Here is a 12,113-nt window from a genome sequence, read left to right on the forward strand (position 1 = left end):
GCCGAAAAAGCTCTCTCGAGTTCATTATGGAAAAAACCATTCAGTCCTTTAAAAACGCCTGAAAAACCATCATCACAAACAAAACCTATGGAAATAGGGGTAATAAGAAGTCCTCTGACTCTAGAAGAGAAAACCAGAAGACGACTATTAAACCTCTGCATGTATTGTGCCTCACAAGATCATGTGATCCCAGAATGCCCCTTATTGAAACATCCAAAAGGCGGTAAGCATGCTTATATCACTTCTATACTAAGTGCACTTCCCTCAAAATCAACCACTCAATTATTCTCTATTTCTCTCATATTACAGTGGGACAAAGAAAGGATTACGACTGAAGCCATTATTGATTCTGGTGCAAACGGGGTGTTCATCGATTCATCCTTTGTAACAAAAAATAAAATTCCTTGTGTTCGCAAAAGCACTTATGTTTCTGTCAGAGTGATTGATGGCTCCTTCATATCCTCGGGCCCTATACTAAACGAAACCATTCCTTTAAGAGTAACCACTAAAAATATTCATACCGAATTTCTTATATTTGATGTTCTCATCACCTCTTTATCCGGTTATACTAGGAATCAACTGGTTAAGGAACCACAACCCACAAATTACATGGTCTCCCTTCTCTCTCACCTTTAGCTCTGCTTATTGTAAAGAAACATGCATACAACATATTCCAATCTTTCAGGTTATTGAAGAACCAATTATACCTTCCTGTTATTCAGAGTTTTCAGATGTATTCAGTAAAAAGGAAGCTGAGACACTTCCACCTCATCGTCCCTATGATTGTCCAATAGACCTCATACCTGGTGCCCCTATCCCTTTTGGGCACATCTATCCTCTCTCTGAATCAGAACTACAAATCCTCAAGGAATACTTGGATGAAAACCTCCGTAAAGGATTCATTAGACCTTCCAGCTCACCTGCTGCTTCCAGTATGTTTTTTGTGAGAAATAAAGACCAGACTATACGTCCCATCATAGATTACAGAGCTTTAAACAAAATAACAGTTAAAAATCGTTACCCTCTTCCCCTGATAAATGAATTGATTGAACGGTTAAAAACAGCTACCATCTACACCAAGCTTGACCTCCGTGGGGCATATAACCTTATTAGAATCAAGGCTAACGATGAATGGAAAACTGCTTTCCGGACCCGATATGGCCTTTACGAGTATCTTGTGATGCCTTTCGGCCTCTGTAACGCTCCTGCAACCTTTCAACACTTTATAAATGACATCTTCAGGGATCTTCTAGATGTTTGTGTTATCATTTATTTAGATGATATACTTATATACTCTAACAATCCCGAAGAACACAAGAAACACGTGAGATGGGTGTTATCCAGACTCAGAACTCACAAATTATACGCTAAACCAGAAAAAATTATTTTCAACGTTAATGAAATTACCTTTTTAGGATACGTTATTTCACCTCATTCGATAAGCATGGATAGTTCCAAAATCAACTGTATCCTGAAACTGGCCCATTCCTTCTAATGTAAAAGAATTACGTTTTCTGGGGTTTGCCAACTTCTATAGAAAATGTATTAAAAATTACTCCGACGTAGCTCATTCACCTAATCTACTTAACAGCAAAAAGCAACTGGATCAAGATCCTCTTCATCCAGTTGCCTTCTTCTCACGATCCATGTCTCCTGCTGAGAAAAACTACCCTATTGGAGAAAAAGAATTACTGAGTATAAAGGCAGCCTTAGAAACCTGGCGACATCTTCTTGAAGGAACACAAACTCCTATAATGGTTTATACGGACCACAAAAACCTTGAATATCTTCATTCCAACAAGACTCTCTCTGCTAGGCAAGTAAGATGGAATCTTTTCTTCTCGGTTTAATTTTCAAATAGTTTTTAGACCCGGATCCAGAAACAAAAAGGCGGATGCCCTTTCCAGAATTCACCAAGATCTTGACTTGAGAGATCCTCCTGTAACTGGAACTCCTCCTCATACAGTCATTGGAATCATAACATCCCTTCTGGATGACATAAAAGGTCTAAGCGAAGATGCTCTTGAACTTCCCAAGTCAACCAAACTATCAAAGAAAAATAGTCTCGATTATTTCAATAACAGGATTTACATTCCTCCCTTATTCAGAAATAAAGTACTTAAATTAATTCATGATTCTCCTTTGGCTGGTCATCCTGGAATAAAAAAAGACCCTAGAATTATCCAAGAGATATTATTGGTGGCCTCGCCAAGACAACACCATCGAATCCTATGTCAAAACTTGTTCAACCTGCCAAAGATCCAAGTCTGAACATCATCAACCATTTGGTCAATTATTGAGTCTACCGATTCCGGAAAGGCCTTGGCAATCCATCTCTATGGACTTCTTGGTAGAACTTCCTCCTTCTCAACATCATACCACCATTTTAGTAGTAGTGGACCGCTTCACGAAAAATGTCCCATTTTATCCCCTTGAAGAAATTGCCCTCATCATCTGAATTTTCTAAAGTATTCCTCGATAATATAGTAAAACTTCATGGACTGCCTGATGAAATCATATCAGATCGAGGAACCCAGTTCACCTCCAAATTCTGGAACGCATTGTGTTCTTCTCTTCATATTCAACGCAAACTATCTTCAGCTTATCATCCCCAAACCAATGGGCAAACTGAAAGAGTTAACCAATGCTTAGAGCAATATTTACAATGTTATTGTTCCCACCTACAAGATGATTGGATCACATGGTTGCCTATGGCCGAATTTGCATACAACAACTCAGTTCATACCAGTAGTAAAATGACTCCTTTCTTCTCAAATTATGGGTTTCATCCCTCTTCGTTTCCCACTCATACCATTCCTTCTTCCAACCCCACCGTTTCAAATCAAAACTCTTACATGTCTTCCCTGTTTCGTAAATTACATGAAAATCTTGAACTCGCATCATCTACTCAAAATAAGTTTTTTGATACTAAGAGGCAACCTCCTCCTGCTTATAAAATTGGTGATCTTGTCTGTCTCTCCTCAAAAAACATGTCCACCAACCGTCCTTCAAAGAAACTGAGTTCCCTCTTTCTTGGTCCGTTTCAAATATTGTCCATCATCAACCGTAACGTTGTGAAATTGAAGCTTCCACCTACTTTGAAACTTCACCCCGTCTTCCATGTTTCCTTGCTCAAACCTCATCTTCCGGACCCTTTCCATAGAGTTGCGCTTACTACTCCTGATCCTATTTTGGTACAAGGTGAAGAGGAATACGAGATCCAAAAGATTCTGGATTTGCGGATCCATCGTGGCTCCCTGCAGTACCTCATTAGATGGAAGGGTTACGGAATCGATGAGGACACTTGGGAAAACTCCTCTGTGATCCATGCAAACAGGTTAATTACCGCATTCCACAAACACTATCCGTCTAAACCATGTTGATAGCGCCCTGTGGGTGCTTCTTACAAGGAGGGTACTGTCATGTCCTAACTGCCGGTATTACATTGTCTCCTCCGGGTTGACGGAGCATAGCCACACCCCCTTCTCTGATGCGGTCCCACCACACTACATAATGAGACCGCGCCAGATTCAAGACGCTGGATTATTGAAAAGCGTTTCCGCGAAATCAAACCGGCTAGCAAGATTCCTCTAAACCTTCTGTGCACCGAACCCGGACTGGAAAACGATCTAACCACCTTCTCCTCACCTCGACCACGGCTAGTAACTGGATCTTCTTCTTCCTTCTTAACATCTTCCCTCCCCGGAGGAGAATTTAGGGAAACCTGGACTTCCACCATTGAAAGCTAAGTCATATTTGAATCCGTAATAGGAGACTACCTGCTCGCACGCCTGCTAATCATTCCTGCTGCAGCCTGCTCTCAAGCCTGCTTACCTCTAACTCCAAAACTAATCATTCCTGCTGCAACTTCCAATTCCTATTTTACTCCGTATCCATGGACTTGCAAACCCCTATCTGCTATACTGTATGCATACCAGAAGCTGCTTACTCCGTTTAACAAACATCTACTTTCTTAAAGATACAGTACCCGTGTTATACGTCTACTTAATTAAAGATACAGTACCTGTGTTATTCTCTAGTATCCTAGTCATCAATCTAAATCCTAAGAGATCTGCAGTTGTTTTCCATTTAAATTCATGTAAGCATTACAGAATAATCCAGCCCTTGTAATGGATCCAGCAGATTTTTTGATCGGTACAAAAAAAGAGCTGGTTGGCATAACATCCTTGGAGAATCAGCAAGTGCCGATACAGAAGCGGCTAAATTATTTCCTGCTAAGTTGGCAGAAATATTGGAAGAGGGAAATTACTCGCCATCACAGGTTTTCAATGCGGATGAAACCGGTCTCTTTTGGAAGCGCATGCCATCAAGAAGCTACATTGCAAAAGAAGAATCAGCAATGCCCGGTTTTAAACCAGCGAAAGATCGACTAACTTTATTGCTTGGTGGGAATGCAGCTGGAGACTGTAAGTTAAAACCCATGATGGTGCATCGTGCAGAAAACCCTAGGGCACTTAAAGGAATTGTGAAAAGCACACTGCCAGTCATATGGAAAGCCAATACAAAAGGTTGGGTTACTGCTTCGCTGTTTGAAGACTGGTTCTCACTTTATTTTGTACCTGAAGTGAAAAAATATTGTGAAGATAAATAAATACCTTTTCAAGTTATTCTGCTTGTAGATAATGCACCCGGTCATCCACCCTCTCTTCAACATCACCACCCTAACGTCAAAATCATATTCTTGCCACCAAATACAACTTCCATTTTGCAACCAATGGACCAAGGAGTTATCGCCACATTTAAAGCACTGTACCTTCGGCAGACATTTGAAATGTTGATTAACCCCTTAAGGACCAAACTTCTGGAATAAAAGGGAATCATGAAATGTCACACATGTCATGTGTCCTTAAGGGATTAAAGCAACAGATAATGAGACAGGTCCAAGTCTTAAAGATTTTTGGAGAAAATCATTTAATATTTTAGATGCAATAAAAATTACAGCATATGCCTGGAACAAAATGTCAGAGACAACCATGAAAGGTGTTTGGAAAAAGCTCTGCCCTCAGTTGTTTGGTACTAATGTTGAAGGGTTTGAAGAACCAGCGTAAATTGTACAGCAGAACACAGAAGCAATAGTTACTCTTGCCATCAGATTTGACCTGGACGTCTCTGCAACTGACATAAATGACCTTCTTGAAGCGCACGAGGAAGAACTTACAAATGAAGACCTCTTAGATATGGAAGAACAAGAGAAAGTTGAAGAGGTAGAAGATGTTACAGCACCTGAAACTCCTGTTCATTCTTTCACTTTGAAAGGCCTCGAGGAAGCATTTCAACACATGGAAAAGGCAATTAATATTTTTGAGTCGCAAGATTCTAACTTTGAGAGAAGTACCAAAGTTGCTAGAGATCTAAGAAATGCCTATGCCTGCCATAAGGAAATTTACAACGAAAAAAAAAAGAATGTGTTGGAAGCAAACCACTATCACAGCTTGTCTACAGAAAGCTGCTGTGACTAGCTCTGTCTCAAACGAACCAGAAACAAGTGAGGTGCAGCCTTCAACAAGTACCAAACAACTAAGGGAGGACTGTGCGGTGCCCCATTCATGAAGTGCAACATGTATCTTCATTGAGGACGATGATGATTGAGTATATTTTGATTAAGAATTCAATATGGTATGTATTTCTTTAATGTTCCTACAACATATATGTATTTTTTATGCCTATATTTTGTATTTGTACTTAATAATTTAGGTTTTCTATAGTTAAATTTCTTGGTCAGGAACGGAACCTATTCTTATTACATTGCGGTCTATGGGAAATTAGTTCTCACTTTATGAACTAGGCTTCGGAACCAATTAGTTTGTAAAGTCGGGAACTACCTGTACTGTCATGCATACAAAAGGACATTCATTTTTGGGACTAAATGCAATGTTGCCCCATTATAACTAAATAGTAAGACCATCCCTTGAATATGCAAAACAATTTCGGGCAACTGTTCTAAAGAAGGATAATATGGCACTATAGAAATGCAGAGGCGGGCAACAAAACGAAAAAGGGAAATTGAAGATTTTTTTTTTCCTTTCTGTAATTCTTTATTTTGGTTGTGCACATTATGACAAGCAGGCTTGTGATGCCACAACAGCGAACACAAGCATGAGAATATCAAAATAGAGGAAAACATCAGTATGGCATGGAGACAATGGCACATTTTTAACAGAAAGAAGAGAATTATAAACAAAATACATGGCATGAGCTAGTCAGACTATATGTAGATCTGAGTGTCTTTTCATTAATAACATGTTTTCTATTGGCAGAGTAGCTAAAATAAGATGAAATACTAGTGATTCTCATAAGATCTACCTGGGTCACGCATGAGTAATTAATGTAAAATTAAATAAAATACAAGCAGTATAACACTGCCTGACGATAGCATATTCCACCAGGAGGTCTCACAAGCTAACTTGAGAGCAGTGAGATGCCAGTATGAGTAATGTCAGTGCCCTCTTTAAAAAGCACATTAAGCTCACTCATCTCCAGTGCCCAATTAGTCAAAGGGCAGCTGTTAAGTATATGGCATAGCCACCCCTGTCCCACATATGCATTAGCAGTAAATGCAGTAATGAGTGCCCTCATCAAAATACACATTAAACCTACACATCTCCAGTGCTTAATTAGTTAAATGGCAGCTGTTATATAGCATGGCCTCCCCTGTTCCACATATGTATTGACAGTTGGTCAGAACATGAATTGTTAATAATGAAAAGGAACTAAACAAATACTCAGCAGGTGCTGGAATTATACGTGATGGACAGGCACTATGCCAGAGATAAAGTCCCGGTTTCCATTCAGCAGATTCCCTGCAGAGGTAAAGCAAAGTCCCTGCGTGGTAGACTTTTCAACAGGCTTGGGGACACCTGAAAGCAGTGGTTGTCATAGCATAAGCCCTGCAGGATCCGCACGGACCAATCCTCTGTACTCTGAGCTTGTGGGAAGCCAGAACTGTGCAATGGTGTACTGCGGGATCCAGGAAAGCTGCACTCCGCTGTTTTCATGCCGTGTCTGGTCAGGACGGGGGTATAGCATGTGTAGCGTATGAGGCTTTGCTCTTGCCATCTTGCGGGGAAACACTCCCCTTCGCATTCTTTGCCCCATCTTGGGGCCGGAACTCGTGCTGTGCGCTGGTGGTCTCCCGTATGAGACTCCTGCTGTGCAAGGTACTGCTGTTGTCAGCTTCAGCCAAAAGTCAGAGAAGAATTTATCTAGCCGAGATATAAAGGGACACATGGCATCTGCCATTTTAGGGTAGGCTCCTTCAGACTTGCCCGAAATCTCCCTAGCTTGATGTCGCTGGGGTAGGGCCTCCAAAGTGTGGACAGGGATATCCCCAGCAGGTCCAGAGGGGGGGAAACGGAACTGCACTATAACCCACAGGGACTCAGCGGCACCCAATTCTAGTGATTGTCCGCCTCGCCATACCAATGTGAACACTAGGCCTCACTTGCACCACCAGGGATTACATGAGACTTCAGCCACGGAAGTACACCGATGGGCCTGGCCGGTGTTGGGATTAGGCAAGTCTCGGCAGAAAAACGTTTGGGGGTGATATCAGTCGATTAGACGGCTCAAGGAGAAGTACAAGCTTGGAGTTCAAGTGAAATAGACTTGAAAAAATGATATTTAATTGAAGGCAAATTAAATGGTTCTTTGCAGAAATAAAAAAATAGAGATGTGGAATTCTCTACATGAAGAGCTGGATTTATCAGCCTGTACAGAGTTTTAAACAGGATGAACTCTTGCAAAAACAGAATACTGAGGGGCATAACATGTAATAACAGCAAGTAGAGATTGGCATTCAGGGGTCGAGAAAGAATCCCCCCCGATAGTTTAATCTTGCTAATCTCAGTCAATCCAATGCTTTCACATAGGAAAGCATTTGGAGGCTATTGAGCAGTCACCGCAAAAGCAGCGCTGCACCAATCGACATCTTCTCATTGAGATGCAGATGCATCTCTATGGGGAACATTCAGCATCTCCATATAGAGCGTCGAGATGCTGAACATGCAGCACTGACCAAGGAGTTGCTGATTGCCACTAGAGGTGTTCCTAGGTAGCAATGTAAACACTGCCTTTTCTCTGAAAAAGCAGTGTTTACATTGAAAAGCCTGCAGGTACAGACTATACAAACCAGAACAACTATATTAAGCTGTAGTTATTCTGGTGATTATAGTGTCCCTTTAATTGCTTGCAAGTCAGAGTATAGCAGACAGTGTTAATCCAAACATACAGCCCATACAGGTTGACCAGATTTTGGAAATAAAAAAACCAAGGCACCTGGTCACCCTGGCTAGAGTCCTCCTCTACGAGACCTGTTGGCTGAAGGTGATGGAGACCAGGCTCACCCCCATTGTTTCTGGCACTCACCGACCCCAGGAGTCTCTTCATGCTTCTCTGCTCCGTAAACTAATCCAAATAAAACCGAATCTGCGCACAATTAAAAACCCAGCACCGCTTGTGGGGCCGCCCGCCATGGCCTGCTGTAAATCTGCGCTGTTCTAGACAGCGCCTGTGTTGTCAGCTGGAAAGCAGCCATGTGTTGCATGTCTTACTCCTCTGTCTCTACGTATTGGTCAGGAAGACTGTGTGTCCAATATGATTCTGTCTCCAGCAGAGTATCACTATGCAAGAGACCAGGTATAGAGCGCTTTAAACTTGTTTCAAAAAGCCTTCTGCACTGGATCTTTTCCAGCACTAGCTGCCTTTGAGTCGAAAATCAGGACATTTATGTGTCTAAAGAAGGATTCTTGGGACGGTGGGACAAATCGCCTAAATGTCCCAGTACAAACAGGACGTCAGCTCAACCTGTGCCCATGTCATGAGCTTCCAGACTCATCCAACTGTAAAAACTGCCATATTGCAAACCCCCCCCCCCAAAAAAAAAATTGTTGTAGTCTGAGCCAGCAAACAATACAATATGGACACACACAAAAAAAAACCTCCCTCCACATGCAGCTCTCCTTGACATCTCCCACATGGCCTGCCACACACTGCCCACCATGCAACCAAGCATGCTGCCAGTGACGTCACACCACCCTTTCCCACGATGGAAGGCGCGCTCAGCCAATCACATGCAGAATACTTACAACTACGTCACTTCGACTGTCCCACCAGCCATTAAGGGGAGGGAGGGGCCAAAAAAAAAAAAAAAGTATATTGCATGAGGCCAAAACAGCTCAGCGGGAGGGAGCGATGACGTAAGTCAACAAAGGTCACGTGCCCGCGGCTCTCTCTCTGCCCCCCTGCTCCCCCTCCCCTCATGGATTCGCGAGAGGAGGGTGGGGCGTGGCCGTTGCAGGAGGGAGGAGGGGCCGAGCGCGGTGGCGGCGGCGTGTGACACAATTACAACAACTTATAGTTAACGGTGCGGCTGCCCCCTGCACGAGCGGGGTGGTGGTGGTGGCAGTAGTAGGGTGGGAGCTCTGATGAAGTTGTGTAATCGCACCGTGACACAGTGCCAGTCAGTCCCTCACACAGCCAGCGCTGTCCCTGTCAGTCACACTCCGCGCTGTGTAAACACCATGTAAAGCGCGAGCAGGCACACACCGACTACACCCGCAGGTCCCGGCATGCCGTGCGCGGCTCTCCGTGAGGAGCCCGGCCGCTGTGAGTGAGCGAGCCCCCGCTCAGGCCAGGCACACACATTGTGAGGCTGGAGGAGGAGGCTGGCACAGAGCGGCTAATATCCCCTCCCTCCCATTCCCCCCTCCCCTCCTCCCCCAGCCAGCCAGTCCCCGCCGCTCCGGCCGCCGCACTCCTCGCTCAGCCCGGGCTCCCAGTGACGTCGCTGCGTTTCCATGAAATCGTGCGGAGTGTCGCTCTCCGCCGCAGCTCTGCTCTCTGCTGCCACCGCCGCCGCGACCGCCTCCCTCGGTGATGAGGAAAAGAAAATGGCGGCGGGAAAAGCGAGCGAGAGCGAAGAGGACTTCCCCAACCTGACAGCGGACGAGAGAGAAGCCCTGGCCGGGCTCGACAGGTTGGGGCCCCCCCTTCCCTTTATCATCACCCGCCCCCCAAACCCTAACACGAGCCCCCGCAGGCACCCCCTAATACTAACTACCCCGATTAGTGAGCCACCCCGGCCTTGCTGCCGCCCCCCCCCCATTATTATTTATCATTTATCAGTGATTATTGGTAGTTTGTGACAAGTTACTGATTTTACATTCTCTTTGCCTTTCTCTCTCTCTGGCTCCTGCTCTCACTGTCCTGGCTGCAGCCGACTCTATGGATTTTTGAGGCTTCATGAAGATGGCGCCAGAACGAAGGCCTTGCTTTTAAAGGTAATGTGACCAGAGGACAGATGGGATCCTGCAATCAGAGTGATTTGTGGTTATAATGTGCCCTGTGCAATTAGCCCCTTATTACCCTCTGTACATGCACTCTGGCCTTGTGTACCCTAATTGTATGGGTACCTGCCTTGGACCCCCCCCCATTTCTAATAAACACTTTTTCAAAGTATCCTTTAGAGGGGAGTTTGCATTACATTTTAAAGTATCTCATTTTGTGTAGTTTGTTGCAGTGAAATGAGTGCAATGTCCACTGTAAAATCCTATGTTAGCAGCCCTCTCATCACGGCACACCACCACTGCAACCACTTCACTCCTTTAATGTTTATTATGGCTTATTTTCAACTTATTGAGCTCTTTGTCGGTTTCCTTGGTGCCTAGGAGACCTTGCATTGTCACCAGTGCTCCCATGGAAGGAAAGGGGTGGTTGTGTATAAAGAAGGGGGGCTCTGTGTTTTTGTTCTCATGCCTGCTTGTGGATAATGACATAAAAACAAACGTCAGGGGGGGGGGGGGGGGGAGTGGTATGGAAAAATAAATGATCCCTCTTGTGTTGTATGTTGGCTTTTTAAATGCGTGGTTTGCAGCACTTTTTCAGGGTCTGCTTGATATTTTAGGTCAAATGATAGCACTGGGTTAAACTTGTATTGACCAATTAAGGCGTGAGAAATTCGGTTGACCATTTTTAGTACTGTTTAGGATTTGGTGGAGAAACGTCATTTAAATGTACAGACCGTCATTTATTTTGTGAACTGTTTACTGGCCATTGCTGCAGATTCCTTGCAGCGTGGAAGGGGTTAATCGGGGGGGGGGGGGGGGGGGGGGGGGGGTTGGGCTCTGTTGTTGTTGCCCCCCCCCCATGCAGCGCATCATCACTGCAGGAAGGATAGGAGGCTTGTTCTTTGTCGACTTTGCTGCTGCAGTTGCAGTTTTTAGACCTATTGCAACCCCTGTAATCTTTTATCTACTTGCTCCTATTTTATTCATTTTTTTTATGTTGCTCTTGCTCCGTTAGAAGTTGTCGCTTCCCTACTACCACTGTACATCCCCTCCTTGTCATTTAGTTTTTAAGTAATGGCTGCTCCTCCCGGCCCAAGATGGCGGGACAGGGAAGAGGGGAGGGGAGAACGAGAGAGAGAGAGAGAGAGAGAGAGAAAGGAGGCACTGGCAATAGATTAAATGTTGGTTTGTGATAATGCACATGCAGTGTTTAAAGCCCCCGATCACTCATAGTATGGCACGCCATAGTGTTCGGTGCACACGTGAGAGGGCAGCCAGCTTGATCTGTGTTTTGTCGTTCAGCACCGCGTCTGCACCGCTCCTAATCCATATCAACCTGTAGCTCTTAATGAGTGTATTGCTTGTATGGCTAAACAAAGCCCAGGACGAGCCGGATTTATAGTTTGTCTTATGGCTGTTTTTTATATAAATTATAATTTTTAGATAAATGTTCTGCCTGGTTTAAATGTCTTGCATGGTTTCTGTTCGATGTGCTCTGAGTTGCTTTCACAAAGTCTGAGTTTGACATTTCTGTCTACATAATGGCAGTGGTAAGAAATGTACACAGCAAACGCAACATACTTTTGGATGTCATGGGTGATGGTTTTTCTTCGTTCTGATTTTTGATGTATTGTCCGTTTAACCACACTGTCCAAACTTTTAAAAGTTACATTTGGCATCTCAAACACATTTATACAAATGTATCATTATTTGGTAACTGTAAATGCAATACAGGTATAATTTTCGCAGCACATGGGTTTCTATTGGAGTTGTTTACTCAATTTCAAATTACATAAAATATTTAGTATA

General features: G+C 43.8%; 1 protein-coding gene across 2 annotated transcripts in view; it reads left to right on the forward strand.

The window, feature by feature from the left end:
- Positions 1 to 9,759: 9,759 nt before the first annotated feature.
- Positions 9,760 to 12,113, forward strand: part of KDM6A (lysine demethylase 6A) — a 124,731-nt gene continuing 122,377 nt past the window's right edge. For both annotated transcript variants that reach the window (XM_063450144.1, XM_063450145.1), the window contains exons 1-2: positions 9,760 to 9,994; positions 10,235 to 10,298. In XM_063450144.1, coding sequence (XP_063306214.1) covers positions 9,816 to 9,994; positions 10,235 to 10,298 — 243 coding nt within the window. In that variant the 5' untranslated portion in view covers positions 9,760 to 9,815. The remainder of the gene's footprint in view (positions 9,995 to 10,234; positions 10,299 to 12,113) is intronic.

This window comes from Pelobates fuscus, chromosome 1 (genome assembly GCF_036172605.1).
Source record: "Pelobates fuscus isolate aPelFus1 chromosome 1, aPelFus1.pri, whole genome shotgun sequence".
Taxonomy (NCBI): Eukaryota; Metazoa; Chordata; class Amphibia; order Anura; family Pelobatidae; genus Pelobates; species Pelobates fuscus.